At 63.1% G+C, this 17048-nt stretch overlaps 3 protein-coding genes across 30 annotated transcripts in view; 2 read left to right on the top strand and 1 right to left on the bottom strand.

Moving 5' to 3' along the window:
• Positions 1-8350, top strand: part of EXD3 (exonuclease 3'-5' domain containing 3) — a 102133-nt gene extending 93783 nt beyond the window's left edge. For 17 of the 28 annotated variants that reach the window (XM_078332880.1, XM_078332862.1, XM_078332900.1 and 14 more), the window contains 4 exons: positions 1867-1960; positions 2681-2794; positions 3886-3924; positions 4222-8350. In XM_078332880.1, the coding sequence (XP_078189006.1) occupies positions 1867-1960; positions 2681-2794; positions 3886-3924; positions 4222-4535 (561 nt within the window). In that variant the 3' untranslated portion in view covers positions 4536-8350. Of the gene's footprint in view, positions 1-767; positions 1046-1866; positions 1961-2680; positions 2795-3885; positions 3925-4221 lie in introns of all 28 variants that reach the window. The other 11 variants (XM_054244810.2, XM_078332867.1, XM_078332902.1 and 8 more) reach the window with 5 other exon arrangements.
• An 846-nt stretch (positions 8351-9196) lies between these two features.
• NRARP (NOTCH regulated ankyrin repeat protein) lies at positions 9197-10034 on the top strand. The gene has a single exon (XM_078333019.1). The coding sequence runs from the start codon at positions 9541-9543 to the stop codon at positions 9883-9885; it is 345 nt and encodes a 114-aa protein (XP_078189145.1). The 5' UTR covers positions 9197-9540; the 3' UTR covers positions 9886-10034.
• A 1537-nt stretch (positions 10035-11571) lies between these two features.
• On the bottom strand, positions 11572-16729 carry LOC108593737 (uncharacterized). The gene is made up of 5 exons (XM_078346274.1): positions 16630-16729; positions 14239-15730; positions 13953-14006; positions 12616-13222; positions 11572-11894 (listed from the first exon to the last, which is right to left on the bottom strand). Exons 1-4 carry the CDS (start codon positions 16727-16729, stop codon positions 12991-12993), a joined length of 1878 nt encoding a protein of 625 aa, XP_078202400.1. The 3' UTR covers positions 11572-11894; positions 12616-12990.
• Between the last annotated feature and the right edge of the window lie 319 nt (positions 16730-17048).

The raw sequence follows: 17048 nt of genomic DNA, 5'->3' as shown, positions 1-17048 counted from the left end.
CCGTGGGAAAACCAGCCCTGGTGGTTCCCGAGGGTGGGGCCAGGCCCTCCCAGATGGCACCCAGTGACTCAGCACGAGCTGGCTGGCCCCGCCCAGGCGTGTGCACCTGGCCTGGGTCCTGGGAAGGCCCCGTACCCCATGTGGAGGACGTAGGGGCGTAAGGAGTGCCTCCTCCTGCAGCCTTGCAGTCCCTCCCATGCCCACTGGCACTGCACACGTGGCCTGCACAGCAGAGAGGGCGCTCTGTGGACGGTGGGCCACCTGCTTGCTCTCAGCCCTTCCTAGCCACACCTGCTGCCAGCGCTCTCCACCTGTGCACTTGCCCCAGGAAGCCCCCTGGATCTTCTGAGGCCGAGGCACAGGACCTGCCATCACAGCACAGGAGCTTCCTGGTGGGACAGATAGGAGCTGGGGGAAGAGGAAGGGAGTTCCTGCCTCCCCAGCCCGGCCTGAGCCTCCTAGCAGAAGAGCTGCACCTGTCCACCGCTCCCAGCCCCAGGCCTTCAACTGGTGGGGGCTGCAGTGCTGGGGACAGATAGTGTCCTATTGTCGAAAGGCCCATGGGAAGAAAGCCCGTGGGACAGGGCCCGTGCCCCCAACATGGCCGGCCACACCCCAAGGCTCCAGGGGCCTTGAGGCCACCTGCCTGCAGCAGCCAAGTCATCCCAGACACTTCGGGGGCTCGCCCAAAGCCCCTACATGGGGCGGGGGCCTGGAATCACCATGTGACCATGATCTTGGTCTCTGCTTTCCTGTTTCCTGCACAGGCGGCCTGGGAGCCCCACCTCCTCCCCAGGGTGTGCTGACATCAGAAGGGCTGTGACAGGAAGGCCACACCTCTGCAGGACCTGCGGGTGCCTGCCTGGGACCTGGCTCTCAGTGGGTACCCAGCCCCCTCCTGGCTTTGCCCAGGGAGCCTCAGGATCAGACCCGTCTCTTTGTCCAGGAAGTGACTGCTAGGAGAGCTGCGCACCCCCCTCCAAGTCAGGATGCTGGGGTGTAAGCTGGTCCCAGCCTCCCCGCCCCACCCCAGCAAGGCTGGCAGGTTGGTCACACTCAGAAACCACCCAAAGGGGCTGGGCGTGGCACACACCTAGAATCCCAGCACTTTGGGAAACCCAGTTGCAGAGATTACTTGAGCCCAGGAGTTCAAGACCAGCTTGGGCAGCAGAGTGAGACCTCATCTCTACAAAAAATACAAAAACTAGCTGCATATGGTGGTGTGCACCTGTAGTCCCAGCTACTCAGGAGGCTGAGGTGGGAGGATCATTTGAGCCCTGAGGTTTCAGGCTGCAGTGAGCTGTGATTGTGCCACTACACTCCAGCCTGGGTGACAGCAAGACCCCATCTCAAAAAAATAAAGCAGCCACTCCCCCAGCACGTGAGCCCATTGCGTGCCCTGGACGAGGCACAAAGTGGTTTTGCTCCCAGCCCTCTCCACTTTCAGGGCATGCCAGCTCCAGGACAGTGGCGGGCATAGGCATCACGGGGAAATGTGGACGTGGAAGTGGGCGGGTTGGGGCTAGGGCAACTGTGGGTCTGATGTGTGTCCAACACCCAAGCTGAAGTGGCCTGGAGGGGACCCAAACCTGGTTCTGCCCTCAAGGGCTCTGGAACTGGGGAGGGCATCTGGGCAGAAAGTCCCACACACTCTCAAAAAACAGAACAGGCTGCCTAGGGCCCATGAGAAGCCAGCACAGTCAGGGAGGGCTTCCAGGAGGTAGCGAGGCCTAAACCCCACAGAACTATGGGTGGGGACAGGAGGGGACCCATTATCTGTCTCGTGAAACCCCCTGACGAAACCCAGAGCTTCGAGGAGCCAGCACAGAAGCCCCGCTGGGCCTCAGCATCCTCTCTGGTCCCCAGGCCTGTAACTGTGACCAGTACCTGAAGGTGTCCAGGGACACGATGAAGCAGCTCATGAGGCTCAGCGGCCACCAGGAGGGCCCCAGGACCTCCGGTGAGTGTGTCAGGGCCAGGCACTGGGTCTGTGGGGCCTGGGATGGGAGGGGTCCTGGCCTGCCCAGTACCGAGTCTCCTCAGATCAGGGTGGCAGCCAGGAGACAACACAAAGCGCTCACGGCCAGGGTCAGGAGCCCAGATGGCCTCTGTGCCCTTGTGTGTGGCAGGAGACCAGGACACTGGCGCCCTGGGCATCCCTCTGGAGTGGTGTGCACCTCCCTCTCTCTGCTGGGCCCAGGCACGCAGTGCACATGCACACAGGTCCACCATCGGCATATGTACACATGCACCGGCGCACACACACGTGCACACAACCACCACACACATATGCACCTACACACATGCATGGACACCTGCATGTGCACACATATGTACACCTGCACACATGCACACAATCTGCATACACACATGCACCTACACCTGAGCACATGTGCACACATGCCTGCATGCACACACGTGCACCTACATCTGCACACATGGGAACTTACACCACACGTGATCCTACACCTTCATGTGTACACATATGCACACCTGCACACACATGCACACAATTTGCATATACACATGTGCATCTACACCTGTACACACATGCACACACATCTGCATGCACACACATGAACCTACACCTGCACACACGTCTTCACACACACATGTACACACACATTTGCACCTACACATACACACATCACTAGCTGACACCAGATGTCCACCCTCCCAGGGATGGTCCTAGCCTCAGTTTTCCTGCCTGTGGAACTACGAAGAGGGCTTCTTTCTCCCCCTGTGGTGGGTGCAGGCCACCCAAAGACTTTGCAGCTTCAGATCTTCACGGGAAGTATGTGCCCCCCTACCCCTGACAGAACGGTTGCCCCCACCCTCAGGAGTGGAGGATGCTGCTTCTGCTCCCCTCAGGAGGGGCCGGCATGGGGGCTAAAGGGATGGAGGTGGATAGAAAGGGGTCAGTCCAAGGTCAGGGTGGGAGGACAGGGAGTGAGTATCACCCAGGGTGGCCAGCAGAGCAAGCCCAGAGGGCGAGGCCGGAGGCAGCTGGTAACCTCAGGTCCCCCCCACCCCACGCCCACCCCCACTAGAAAAAGCACATTGAGGCCACAGCCCCAGGACATGACAGCACACACCCTACCCTAGGGTGGTGGGCAGCACCCAGATCGGCTGATGGGTGTCACGGGCTGTGGGATAAGAGCTGGGGCCAGACACAGAAGGGTGAGGCTGGGAGGCCAGATGAGGGTCATGGCCTCCTGAGCTTCCAGGAGGGGCTGGGGCTGGGGTGGGGGCCTCATGCATTCATCCCCGGCTGCAGCTGATCCATAGCCATCTGTAGAGAAATGCTTGCTGAGCAAATGACCAGGGTCAACAGGAGCAGGGCGGACACTTCTCCCACCTCCTGCCAGTGGTGCCCTTGGCCCTGCAGTGACCTCTGGGTGGCTACCAGCCCTGCCTGCCTGGGGCTGTCAGTGGGGGCTGGGGGCCTCCCAGGGCCAGTGCAACCCACTTCCCAGGGTCTCCCACAGACCCTGAGCCTGGCAGGCCCTGGGCCCTGCCCGCCACCCCGCCCTTGTGCTGGCTGGTTTCGAAATTCGCTCCCTGGCAGTGGGCTTATCTGCTCATCACCACAAATAGGCTGCCCCCGCCCCCGCCCACCGGTTCTCAGGCCCCCAAGAGCCCTAATCAGCCGATCTCATGCCTGGAACATGTTTCCCAGGGACCTTTGAGCCCTAAGACCTTCCTGAGGTGTGAGTTCCCAAGGGAGGGGACCAGGCCGGCACTGGGGTTTCTTGGCCCCCTGCCCTCTACCCGTCTTCGAAGGCTGGGAGGGTGCAGTGAGAGGCTGCACTCCATGAGGTGACCGGTGGCCGCCAAGCCCCATCCCTAGGAGGTCCTGGACCAGTTCTCATCCTTGATTGACAGGTGACAAGTCCACCCAGAGCCAGGAGAGTCAGGAGCCAGGTGAGCCCTAGGACTGCTCACCAAGGACGCGGCTGCTTGGGTCCTGGCTGGGCAGAGGGGACTCCTGGGGACTCTGTGAGGCTTTTGTGTGCCCTAGGGCCCACAAGGTGAGGGGTGGGGCCCCTGGATGAGAGAAGTGGGTACAGAGGAGGTGGAGGGGCACAGTCAGCAAATGGGGAGCAGGAGGAGCTGCTGCTGGAGAGTGTGTGTGGGCCCACCAACTGGGCCACCCCAGGAGCACACTGGGAGCCATGCCCGAAGGCTGAGGGCTCAAGGAGTCCCGTTCTTTCTGTCCAGGTCCAGCCCCAGAGGAAGCCCCTGGGGGCTGCACCCATGACCGCCCCTGCCGCTGGCTGCAGGCGGCTGACCTGTGTGCAGAGACGCCAGACATGCTGGCCAACGGCACCCGGCTGCAGCTGGCCAGGGTCCCAGCAGGCGTGCTGAGGACACTGGGGCTGTGGCACTTCTACTGTTGCACGCGCTGTGGGAAGGTCTTCTGGGATGGCTCCCACCTGGGTCGTGTTGCCACCCACTTCCGAGACATCCTGGAGAGCGCCCCGGGCCCCTGTGAGCTGAGCCCAGCCCCCAGCCCAGCCAGCAGCTTTTTCTGAGGACAGCAGGGCAGTAAACCTGGAAAGTGCCGAATGCTGGGCCCATGGCCGTAGACTTGCTCATACGTTTCGTGCTCGCCCCACAAGCCCCTCGTGGGCTCCTCCTTGTGCCAGCAAGTGCCGGAAACACCAGGGCAGGTCCCAGCCCCAGCAGCTGTTGGGGGAAGATGAGGGTTTCCAGATGGTCAGGATGCTGGGACCCTGAGCTGAGTGGGACCTGAAGGGTCTCTCCCTCACCCCCCCATCAGGGCTGTGTGGTCACCCCCATCAGGCTGTATGGTCTCCGTGGAGTTTCTCCATCACCCCCGTCAGGGCTGTGTGGTCCCACCGGGAGAGCATCGGCCACAGTCCCACTGGAGGCACCTGGGCAGCCGGCCACGGCCAGGACTTTGTACACATGGGCACAGGCGTCTCTGTCCTCACAGCTGCCTGGACGTAGCAGCTGCTGCCCCTGGCTTGGAGGAGGACAAAGCCCAGGCGACCACTGCTGCCCACCCTGAGGACCTGAGGGTGCTGTGCCAGGTAGGGAGGGCAGCGGGTCCCCGAGGTGAGAGAGGAGGAGGAGCCTGGGGAGGGGCCGTCCCAGGAATGTGCCCCCTCCCCTCACCCACATCCCGTTCCTCTGCTTCCTGCCTGGAGCGGAAATCAAGTCGGATTTGGCTGAGGAGCCCGGGCGGAAGCCTTGGCTGCAGGGGCCTGGGGGCTGGGGAGAAGCAGAGTGAGGAGCAGGCTCACTCTGGTGCAAAGGCCTTGGGCATCCCTGGACTGGCCCAGCAGGGGCCTCCCTGTGGGCCCCAACCACACCAGCGCTGGCCACTGCCCCTGGGCACCCCTAGGGACTGCAGCCCAGCCCCTTAGCCCCCAGCCGGGGTGTCATTTCACAGATGGGGCGGGTGAGGCTGAGACGGGAAGAGCCTGGCCTGTGTCAGAGCCAATTGTCCAGTCTTGACCTGCCCCCTTGACCTGCTGGGCAGCTGGGGGGCCTGAGCCTAAGTCAGGTAGGGGTGTCAGGGTGAGCAGAGCGGGATCCCAGGAGAGGGTCAGGGCCTCTGGGACTGTGGTGCTGCTTCCAGGAGGGGGACCCCAGCTCCTCACCCTGTCCTGGGAAGCAGCCCCTGGCCACACTCCTGCCTGGCGGGGTTAGGACGGAGTGGCTGAGGGCACCCACCCTCGCCCAGCCCAGCCTCATCCTGGAGACATGCATGGTTCCCAGCCCAGGCCTGAGAGCTACTGCGGGCCCACAGCAGAGGGAGGCAGAGTGGAGCAGAGGCTGCAGGAAGACGGAGACCACACGTCCTCCGTCCATCCTGGCCGGCTCTGCCTCCGCCTGCCCCCACTTTCCACCGTGGCTGTGCTGCCCTCCACACGTCCCTCACTGCCTAGCACAGGCTTGGCCTGGCTCTGTGGCGTCCATCTCAGGCCCAGGCTCTAGTGGGGGGGAAGGCTGTCTGCCCAGTTGCCACGCGGGTCCACATGCTAGAAGCAAGCCTGGGGCTCTAGGGGTCAGCACCCATCAGGCTGCTTCCTGGGCTAGGGGATAGACTCCAGGCTGACTGGGCGGCTGTGGCTGCTGGTGCCAGGCCATGCCCTGAGCGGCCATCGTGGTGGGCAGGAGACATGGTCTCAGGGATTGTCTGCAGCAGTTCCTGCCCGGGCGTCCTTCCTCTGCTGCGGCCTGCGCTGGCCCGGCTGAGTGTTTGTTATTTGATCTCGATCCTCTCAGCCCTTCTACCAGGTGTCTGGGCTGCTGGGAAGAAACACTCTCCTCTTTCCCACGCTCCCGACACATTTTAATGAATTAGCTGGAAGCCCCGCCCCCACTGCCCGCCACCCTCCCTCCCTGCTTAGTGCCTTTAAGGTGGCCGCAGGCCTCGGCCCAGCTCTGGCCAGCTGCCCCTTCTGTCCTGTCCTCCCTAGGCCCTCCCAGGCGGGCCAGCCGCCCTGCACTGACCTCCCTCCCCATGTGGCTCACTGATTTTAAGCTCCAGGAAAGGGAAGGAAGGAGGTGCCTGCAGGGAGAAGGGGCCCCACCATTGCCTTCTGAGGGTGGGTGGGTTACAGGCAGGGCGCCCCCAGGCCAGCAGCCTCAGGACAGGCAGGGAGGAAGGATGGGGCCCAGCTGCACAGTAGGGTCTGAGCCTGTTGGGGTCCCAGGGCAGGGGCTCCAGACAGCAGAAGGCTCCTTGCCTGTTTACGTATTGACAGCCCAAGCAACACCAGCAAACACCAGGGGGTCCTCGGCACGAGTACAGGGTGGCTGGAGGTGCCCCCCAGGCCCCAGCATTTGGAACAGATGTCCACCTTTTGGAGGCCCCTTGGCAATCATTCGGGAAGTGCTGTATTGGAGCCTTTGCCCCTGGCCCCTCCCCCCTTCCCATCCTGATGGAGCAGCTTCAGGGCCCTGGGTGTGGCCAGGAGAGCTTGGAGCCACTGTGCATGGTGGAGGAGCGAGAACCAGCACCCCTCAGCTTTCTCCCCATGGGCAGTGTGGGGTGGCAAGACACTGAACCCCATACATGAACCTGGGCACAGGCCTTGGGCCACAGCCACATGGCAGGCCAGGTCCAGCCACCTCTACCTGACCCCGCTCCGGACCCTGGCAAACCCAGGGCAGGGGGTAGACTGCCACCGCTGCACAGGGTCGCCCCACCAGCCACACTGTCCCTGCCAGGGCGCCCGAGCCGCCCGGCCCTCACCAGGGGCCGCCACCAATTTCACGCCCGTGGCGGGGCCCGAGTTCCCACACCAAGCTCACACAGGGCCCCTTTGTTTGGCGCCGCCAGGGATGTCGACGGGACTTTCTCCCAGGCCCTGCTCCTGGCCCACAGCAGAGCCGGCTTAAGCCCACCTGGGCCTCGGCCTGTTTGCAAACCACCCACCTTTCAGGGGAGGGCCTGTGGCCCTGAGAGCCAAGGGCACCGCCCAGCCCCCAGCCATGCCCTCTGCCTCTTGCCAGTCTAGCCTGGCTGGGCCCTGGGCAGATGCACAAAACACACTAATGCCCAGGTTGGAGCACCTGCACACCCAGCCCTGGTCCGAGGTCCAGAGATGCACCCAGCACCAGGGAGTGCAGGCAGCCCAGTGGCTCCCCCTGCTTTAGAGGCCAAAGGTGCATGGCATGGCAGTCTGGGCAACGCAGTCCCTGCCCTGGGTTGGCTCCACAGTGCCCGTCTCTGTTCTGCTGGAGGCCTGCTCCAGCACTCCACTGTGTCCCCACCTGCACACTGGGGAGCACCCTCCGTGGCCCCCTAAGAGCTGCTGGGAGAAGCATTGAGCCCCAGGGGAGAGGCCTGAACAGAACCAGTGAGACCACGGCCCCAGGAAGACCCTCGAGGGACAGAGGTTCGCAGGCCACCAGGAGGACCCCAGGGCGCACAGCCCTGCTCCAGTCAGACAGGGTCGGTCCCGGAGGGGACCTGCCCGGTTTTTCCCGGCAGTGTGGGCACAGCATGGGGTGGGGACACAGTCCTATGAGGAGTTAGACGTGGGGGCACGGAGCAGACACCACAGGAGCCCTGTGGCTGGTGGGCGGGCCGAGCATCCCCAGACAAGGCCTGGTGGGGGGGGGGGGTCTCCCCAGCCCCAGCTCAGAGTTGCTTGCGCGGAATTCCCGGCCTGGCTTCAGAAGGAATTCAAGCCCCAGCCTGCCCGGCCTCCTGCTCCGCGCCTGAGAATCACTCCTCCTTAATTTCCAGCGACCACAGCGAGCTGTAAACTGTAAAACCCTAATGAGAAAATGCGCTGTGCCTCCCCCTGCTAGCGCCTCCCGGTCAATTGTTAGAGTGGGCAATAAAACTGGGTTTTACGGTTTGGAAGCCAGTCGTTTCAGAATTCAGACAGCCCCGGCGCCGCACCTCGCCCTGCTCACCTGGGCAGGACCCCTGTGTCCCTCCTGCTGGTAGGTGGGCAGCAGAGCGAGGCAGGCAGCTGTCCCCCCCTCCCCCGTCCCCCTTCCTCCCGAGAGGACAGCAGGTCCCCCTCGACCTGCAGGCAATGGAAGCCGCGGGGGGACCCCTCGCATCAGTGCGGCTGCAGCAAACACAAGCTGAGCCGGCTGCCATCAGGCTGCCCACACGCGGAAAGGACCTGCGTGGCTGAGGGCCCTATGTCAGGGCCCTTCCTGGAGATGCCACCCGCGTGGACAGTGAGCCCGGAGGCCCGGCTGGCCGCTGTCGCCGCCCGCCTCTCCGCTCAGAGAGGTCTTTCCCTCGCCATGGTCTGAGATGCCCACAAACGCCCCACCCGGGAGAGGCCGCCCTCGGGGCCACCTGGCGGTCGCGCTCGAGTCCTGGACAAGGCCTGGGTCTGCAGGCGCAGGGAGCTTGGAATTCCCCGGGTGGCCGGAGGGAGAAGGGGCGGGACGACCTCGGAGAGACGCGGAGAGCCCGGAGGCGCGCGGATCGCGGCGGCGACAGAGCTGGACCCCACCCCCCCGGCGGCCACCTGGCCTCCCCCGCCCGGGCAAGGCCGGCGACCAGCGCCCCCTGCCGCGAAGCGCGCCGCCGCCGGGGCCCGCCCCCAGCCCCCACGCCCGGCACCGCCCACGCTCCGCCCCCACGTGGGCGCGGCCCAATCCCGGGGCCGACGGCGCGCGCGTCATGGGCTTCCATTGTTATGCAAATATAAAGAAGGTAAAAGGCGCCCCGGCGCGGGAGGTTGGTGAGAGCTGCGGCGCGTGGGGAGGCGCCTGGGAACTGCGTGGGAGCCGCAACCAAACCGAACAGGCACCGGGACCGCGCGACGTCGCAGTCCCCGGCCGGGCCCGGCCCCCGCGAGCCGAGCGCGCTCCCCCGTCGCCCACTCGGGCGCGACTGGATGCGGCAGGGTCCCCGCGGCGGCGACCCCCGGCCCCGAGCTCCCGGAGCGCCCAGAGGCGGCGTGCGGGGCCCGGGGACGCCGCGCCCTCCATGCGCCGAGGCGCGCCCCGAGCCAGCCGGGGGCCCGCGCCGCAGCCGCCGCCCGCGCTGAGCCCCGGCCTGGTCCGCGGCCCGCGCCCGGAGGCAACATGAGCCAGGCCGAGCTGTCCACCTGCTCCGCGCCGCAGACCCAGCGCATCTTCCAGGAGGCGGTGCGCAAGGGCAACACGCAGGAGCTGCAGTCGCTGCTGCAGAACATGACCAGCTGCGAGTTCAACGTGAACTCCTTCGGGCCGGAGGGCCAGACCGCGCTGCACCAGTCGGTCATCGACGGCAACCTGGAGCTGGTGAAGCTGCTGGTCAAGTTCGGCGCCGACATCCGCCTGGCCAACCGCGACGGCTGGAGCGCGCTGCACATCGCGGCGTTCGGCGGCCACCAGGACATCGTGCTCTATCTCATCACCAAGGCCAAGTACGCGGCCAGCCGCCGGTGATGCCGCCGCGACCCCGGCCCGGCCCCGCCCCGCCCGCGTCGTCTCTGCTGTACCTTCCCGCCAACTACCTCGGTGTGCGCCCGGGTCGAGGCCCCGCCAGGAGGCCGCGGCCACGGCGAATGCGGCGCGTGCGTCCGGCCGGTCCCGGGGTCGGGCAGCCCCGCCGCCGAGCGCCTCCCTGCGGCCGTGCCGGGCCCGGCCCGGCCGCAGCAGCTTCCCACGGCCCCCGGCCGCCGAGCGGGTGGGGGCGGGGCGCGGACTCCAGCCCCTTTTGAAATTTGAGTCTCGCAACCAGCAAGTTGGGAATCCCGAGATACCGGATCCTCCGCGCAAAACGTGTTGTCCCGAAGGTGAAAGGCGGGCGGCGGGGGCGAAGCGGACTCGGAGCGCCCCGCCGCCGCCTGCAGGACCCGCCCGGCGCAGAGGAGCAGCCGCCAGGTCCGCCGTCGGCGACTCACGCGCGGCCGAGGACACGCTCCGTTGCTCTGGATGTTCGCAACTATTTATCTTGTGTGTGTACATTTGTGGGTGAAGTTTGTGCGCCTGGTTTTTGTTTGGAAAATACTGTGCATGGTCATGGGGGAGTGATGCATTTTTTTCTAGTCTTTAAAAACTTGAGTCTCCCATTTCTTGGTTGCACTGAAAATGCCGCCCAGCCTGATGGTGTTCCCGTGCTGCCCCTCACGCCCCCACCCCCCACCCTCCCATCTCCCGGAGGCTCTCCCCTCTCTCCCCCTTCCCTTCTCCCCAGGTCTACCCCCCACCCTGTTCTGTTCCCCCTCCCTCCTTCTCCCTCAAATCGTGAGTTTGGGAAGCCCCAGGGCCTCTCTCCCCCGCCCCTCCTGGATGAGGCCACCACCCCCCAAACTGGCCTGTTTTGCAGTTTCCCGGGATCCTGGAAGCTCGCTGGCTCTGGAGGGTGGCGGGGACACGGGGGCGGGCAAGGGCTTAAGGGGACGTTCCTTGCCTTTTCTAGTGCGTTCTATCATAGTTAACGGTTGCACATTTTAAAAAAGTAAATGGATTTGCCACAATTAAATGTCATAACATTTATGACAATATAAAATATTAACATATTTTAAGCCAAGTTTTAGGTGTATTTTTTTAATCTTGGTTATAAACCCAATTTTAAAGGGCGATGTATCCAGCGTTGTGAAGGCAACAGAGTGTACCCATATTTATATTTTTATAAAATACCTATAAGACTGTGAATCTCTTGTGCTAATGGCTGAGTGAACTGAAGGACCGTTTTGCCCCTTTTCAGCCTCCCAGAGCTTCGAGGACTCCATTAGAATCCGAAATCCTGTCGTGGGGGAGGGGCTGCGTCCAGACCTGGGGCCGGGAGGTTCTCCTGAAAGGCGCCCTTCCTGGTTTCTGTGGCTCTAATTTTCTATGCAGCTCCACACCCCTTGTTGTTTTGATCCTGAGAAATAAAAGGGAGGCTGAATTATTCAAATTTAAATGAGGTTTCCCCTTCATGGAAGGGCTGCTGACCCTTCGTGCAGAAATGGGGAGCACTTGAGGACACAGGTGGGTGGAGGCCCTTTGTGTGTGGCTGGTCCTATTCGGGCGGCCCTCTGTGGCTTTTTATAAAACTGTGTGAGAAGAATATATTGATAATGTCAGTGAAACAAGCAGACATTGAAATGGAGGCACAGATTACTCCACAAGGAGTTCTTCTGTATATTTTTTCTAGAAGCAAATACCTTTTTAATTATGTTAATTAATGTTAAGACTTTCTAGGCTTATATCGAAGCTGTGTGGGTCACGGGATGATCACTTCTAACTGGATAAAGTCTGTGCAGCACATTCCTGACTGTACGATATTGACTTGTAGCCCAGCGTGAAAAATTTATAAATAAATTTTTCATTGATCTTTTTATATTAAAGAAAAAGTTTGTTGGTCCTTCTTGGCTTTGGCACAAATGGCGGAACATCCTCTTTGGGGATGAGGGTCAGGCTGCAACAGTTTGTGGGTGTCGTCTGCACAGTGCTTGGCTTGTATTAGCCTGAAGACAGAGCCTAGTCAGCTGGCTCCCAGCCCCACGCAACCGACAAACCCAGCCTGGCCACACACAGGACTCCTGAGGACCCAGCTCCTCCAGAGTGCCCAGAATTGGTGTCAGCCTCTCCTCTCTTCCCCAGCAGAGCCGCTGAGACCTCCACCCCCCCAAGAGGGGAGAGTTGGGCCTGAAGCCCTGCCCACCCTGACCCCCAGAGGGTCATGCTGGAGGGTACCTGCTGCACAGAAGGGATATCTCCTAAACTGGGGGGAAATACCGTAGCTGCTCACTCCTAACAAGCAGAAAGTCCCCTGGAGGCCTCAGGAGCTCTGGAAGCCCACACAGGCCTGGAGTCCTGCACCCTGAAGAGCACGGACCCTGAGGTAGACCTGAGTGTCGGGCTGAGCACCCACATTGGCAAGAGGAGAGAGCAGAGCAGGGTGACTGTTGCCAGCACCTGACCTAAAGGAGCATACTCTTGGCCACTCCTGAGACAATGCCCCCAGCAAGAGCAGCCAGCAGAGAACTTGGACAACAGCAAAGCCCCGGAATTCCAAGGTAACCACTTTTCGTGCATTCGGAGGTCCGGGCTATCTGCTTCCCTAACTGTCCTGCAGAGTTTTGGCCCCTGCCACAGACCCCACCTCCGTGTGCCTGCTCTGCATCTGCCTCCCTGTTTACCCGTGGTTTACCCAGGCCCATTTTCCGTTGCTTATGCATTTCCTACCCTGTGGAATTGGCCCAGGAGACGGGCCAGCTCCTTGAAGCAGGCTCTGGGAAGTCTTGCCCTAGGCCAGCTCGGGGGTGCCCAGCCGCTGGAAAGGAGAGTGGCCACAGAACCTTGACACAATTGGGGTATCCAGAGAATGAGGGCAGGCCTGGGCATCACCAGGGCGGCCCAGGGGTATGCTGGACCACGCCACCCTTCCCCCCCCCCAGGTCTGATTAAAACCAAGGTAACATATGTTCTTGGCACTAGCCTGCAGGTGGGTGGGGTCCCAGCCAGTTGCTACCCCTGCAATATCTGGGAAGTTATCCCACCGTGGAGAGGCGTGGCCTGGCACCGGGGGCCTCCCAGGCACAGGATCCTGGAAAGGTACTCTCATAAATTCTCTCTTCTGAAAGATACATTTGACTGAGAAAGGCCTTGTGCTGCTTTTCTCTCCAGCAGGAACAAAAGGAAGCCTGGCCAGGCAGCCCGGTGGGAAGCTGAGAGGAGGGCTGGGAGGGTGGAGCCTTGGGGGGCATCTGCTTCCTCCCCAGGTGCCGCTGTGTGCACTGACCAGCCCAGATGGCCATGGCCAGGGTCGCTGAGCTTCCTTGCCTGGCATAGCCTGAGTGGGCAGGGAGGGGGGCAGGCAGACACACACTGTAAAACCCGGATTGACCCCACCTCTTGGGGTCAGATCTATGAATGAAATCTCAGCTGGGAGGGTCCAGGTGTCCAGAGCCCAGGAGAGAGGTCTGGGGGCACTGAGCACAGCCGGGCTTGTCCTCGTCCGGGAGCCCTGGGCAGCACATTGCAAGAACGGGCAGCTCAGTGGAGGGGAGGCTGGCCACCGAGTGGGCACATGTATGCCCCTGCGCAGGGGACGGGGCAGCTCTGGGGTATGGGCAAAGAGGAGGAAGTCCCTGGTCTCTGGATGTGGGCAGGTGAAAGCTGCTGTGTGTCTCATGCCCATTTCCCTCCCGAGTTCACCGGCCTGTGCCCACTTCTTCCAGGGGCTCTGCGCTCAGCAAATCACTTACTGCAGCAGGGTGGTGTGGGTAGTAGCAGCTATGGTGGGTGCTGGCCTATGGCAGAGTTACTGGGGAGTCCCCAATCCCCCACCCCAGGCAGGCCCTTTGTGGCTAGGGTAAGAAAGAAGGCCTGGGTGGCCCAGCCTACACCGGGGGCTCCGGCCTCCTGGATCTGCAGGTGTGCGTTGGAGGCCAGGGGAGGGGTCCAGCTGAGAGGCACGGAGGAGAGCCAGGGTGGAGGGGCTGGCAGGTGGGGTCTGTGTCCCTGGGAACCCCTGAGAGAAAGGAGACAGTTCCAGCAAGGTCAGGGCCTGCCCCACATACCCCGTCAGGACTGCTGGGCTCCCGTCCAACTGTCTGTCTCTGATCTGACCCGGGCTGAAGGCAGGAAGCGCTTACGTTGGAACCGACGCCACGGAAAGACCAGGAAATGCGGGAAGATGGTCAGCTAGAAAGAGTGATGTCTAAAGCCAGCAGGCGTGGGAGCAGGCCAGAGGGCGGGCAGGACTTAGAAGCCGGGGTGCGGGGGAGAGCGGGAAGAAGCTGCCTCCGCACAGGTCGGGACAGAGGGGGCGTGGACGCGGGAACACCCGGCGCAAAAGCCTCTGACCTCCGGAAGGCAGATGCTCCTGAAGCTCGCTTGGCCCGCGGGGAGAAGGCAGCGTCCACCAGGGCCTTGAAGAACGGGAAAGGAGGCCCGCGCCGGGGACAGCTGGGGAAAGAACCCCAGGCCGGGATGCGAGGGCGCAGGCCACGGGAGGGGACCGTGGCCCGTCTTGGAACCTCTGCAACTGCTCCTTCCTCCGGTGCAAACCCTCGGGGCGCCGGGTCCCTGGGCCCAACCCCGCACACTCCGGCTCCATCGCCCGGAGCCGCCCCGCCCCCCGCGGGAAGCCCCCCAAGCCCGTCCGGCGCATTCTTCTGCGGGGCCGTCCTTCCGACCGTTCTCCGCGCGTCCGTCTGTCGGTCTTTCTTCTCTCGCCTCCAAAGCCCCGGCCCCCATTCATTCCCGAGGCCTCTGCCCTCTCCTCCGCGCCGTCCGGCTCGGCGAGCAGCTGCTATGCTAATGAGGGCGGGGGCCGGGCCCGGGGTGCGGGGGGAGGGGCCGGGCTGCGGGGTACGCACGGGGGAGGGGCCGGGCCGCGGGGGGCGCGCGGGGGGAGAGGGAGGGCCGCGGGGGGCGCGCGCGGGGGACGGCCGCTCACAAAGCCCCATCTCTGCATTCAACGCCGGCCGGGCCACTCTGGGCCCCCGCGCACAGGGCGGGGACGGTGGGGGCGGGGCGCGGGCGCACCCGGAAAGCGCCGGGGCCGCGAGGGGCGAGGGCCGAGTCGAGGGGCGCTCCCAGCCCGCAGTGCCGCGCACCCACTCGCCCCAGCGCTCGGGTCGCGCCCGGGATGCGCGGCTCATTCCAGGGACCCCGCCCCGCCCACCAGACGCCGCCGCGCGTGGGGCTCCAGTGCGCCCGGCGGGTGGGGAGGCGGCCCCGACGCAGCAAGGACCTCGCCGGAGGCCCCGCCCGGCCCGGCCCGGCCCGCGGGGACCTGCGCGGCAGCTAAGGGGCTGAGGAGGCGCGCCCGGGGCTCCCACCGATCTCACCCAGGCGCAGGGGTCGGAGCAGCAGCGGTGGTGCTGCCGCCCTGTGGCCGCCGCCCTCACTGCGCCTCCGGCCGCGGCGTTCCCGCCTTCCGCCCTGCGCCGACCCCCGCGGGCCCCGAGTCCTCCGCCCCAGGGAGGTCGGCAGGCAGGGCGGGCGCCGGGGCTGACGGCGGGGCCGGGACGCACAAGGCTCGTGTGGTACTGGCTCGGGCGCGGGGCGGGTTGGAGGGCTGCGGGCAGCCGCGAGGTCAGAGGCGCCCTGGGGCAGAGGAGGCGGCAGGTGCCCTTAGTGACTCTTGGCTTCAGCAGCCCCAGAAGGACCCCCCTCTGGAGAAGGGACCCCTTCACAGCCGTCAACAAGCGGCTGGCAATGGTGTGCTGTTCTCCTCGCGGTCCGAAAGGAAGGGGAGGCCCTGGGGCCTGAAAGAGTAGATGTTCAGCAGGACCCCGGGGAGGTGGCCGCCACATGTCACGCTTCAGGTGGTAGCAGGACCCGGCCCCATCTGTCAGGACCGCCGGGAGCCTCAGCAGAGGAGGCCACGCTGGAACTGCAGGACCGTCCTGGCTTCCCCACCGCCCTCCTCCCACGGAAGTGGCAAGGGCAGAACTCCTCCCTACACCCGGTATGTGTGTTAATGGATAAGACTCTGCAGGGCTGTGAGCCTCCTCACTAGGTCCCCAGAGCCATCTGCTGGCCCCGCGGACAAGAACCCTCAAAGGAATGAAGCCCAGAGCATCCCACAAACTTTCCAAAGAGAATGACAAAACTGAAACAGGAGCGGTGTCAACAAGACACAGTCTATTTCTCAGCCCAGTGAAGCTGGAGTAGATGACCCAGGGCTCAGAGTTCCTGGACCGGCTTTTAGTTCCCATGGCTCAAAATAGCAGCCCAGATCCAGCCATCAAGTCTGCATTCCAGCCCGCAGAGGGGAGGGATGGTGGCCGCGCTCCGGCCCGCCGAGGGGAGGCGGGGCCTCCCCTTCAAGGATGCCTCCCAGGAGCTGTGTTGCCACAACTGCTCACACCCCATTGGCTAAAACGTAGTCATACGCCCCACCTCAGTGCAAGAGTGGCTGGGAAATGTAGTCTTTCATCTGCGAAATGTGCCCGCTAAAAATGGAGCCATGGAGGAAGAAGGACTAGCGGTTTGGGGGGTGGGGGCCGGGTGGGCGATAGGCTGTGCCTCCCTCGGTGGCCTTAACATCCTGGCCGTGTTGTCACATGAACTTGCTGCCAAAATTCCCAAGCCATGCGCTCACAGTTTGTGCAGTGATGAGTGTGGCAAACACCGTTCAGTTAAAAACAAACATTGTTTTTTAGATTAGCTGAACAGTACGATGTCCGACGAGCCTATGTGCCCACTAGGAAATTAAATTTTCTGACGTAATGGCACAGGAAGTACGGCGGGCAGCGTCCTGCTCCGTGTAACGCAGCAAGCGCGGAAGGGCGGGGATCAGCCTTGGCCTCCGTGGGATCCCGGGTCCCGGGTCCTCCGAGGTCATGCGAGGGCCCTTATCTTGAGGAAAGTAATAAGTAACCCAGCTCTTTGAACTCCCAAGGTTACTTCGTCAATAAAGTGCGCCTTCTCAGGTCCCCCCCACGGATCTCCTTAAGGGCTCTTTCCTGTCATTTTACTCCAGACGGAACGAAAATTGTTAGGTTTATCATTCGCGTTCTCAAAAATCAACTTTATAGTGGTGTAATTCACATGCAGTAAGACTCAGCCGTGAAGTCCCGGTACGTGTTTACAGACATGTAACCCACACCGCAATCAAAATAATATAAAATATATTATTGGCCGGGCGCGGTGGCTCACGCCTA

This window comes from Callithrix jacchus, chromosome 1, assembly GCF_049354715.1.
Source record: "Callithrix jacchus isolate 240 chromosome 1, calJac240_pri, whole genome shotgun sequence".
Classification (NCBI taxonomy): domain Eukaryota; kingdom Metazoa; phylum Chordata; class Mammalia; order Primates; family Cebidae; genus Callithrix; species Callithrix jacchus.
The sequence above is the reverse complement of the archived record's forward strand: the minus strand, read 5'-3'. Positions and strand labels throughout refer to the sequence as shown.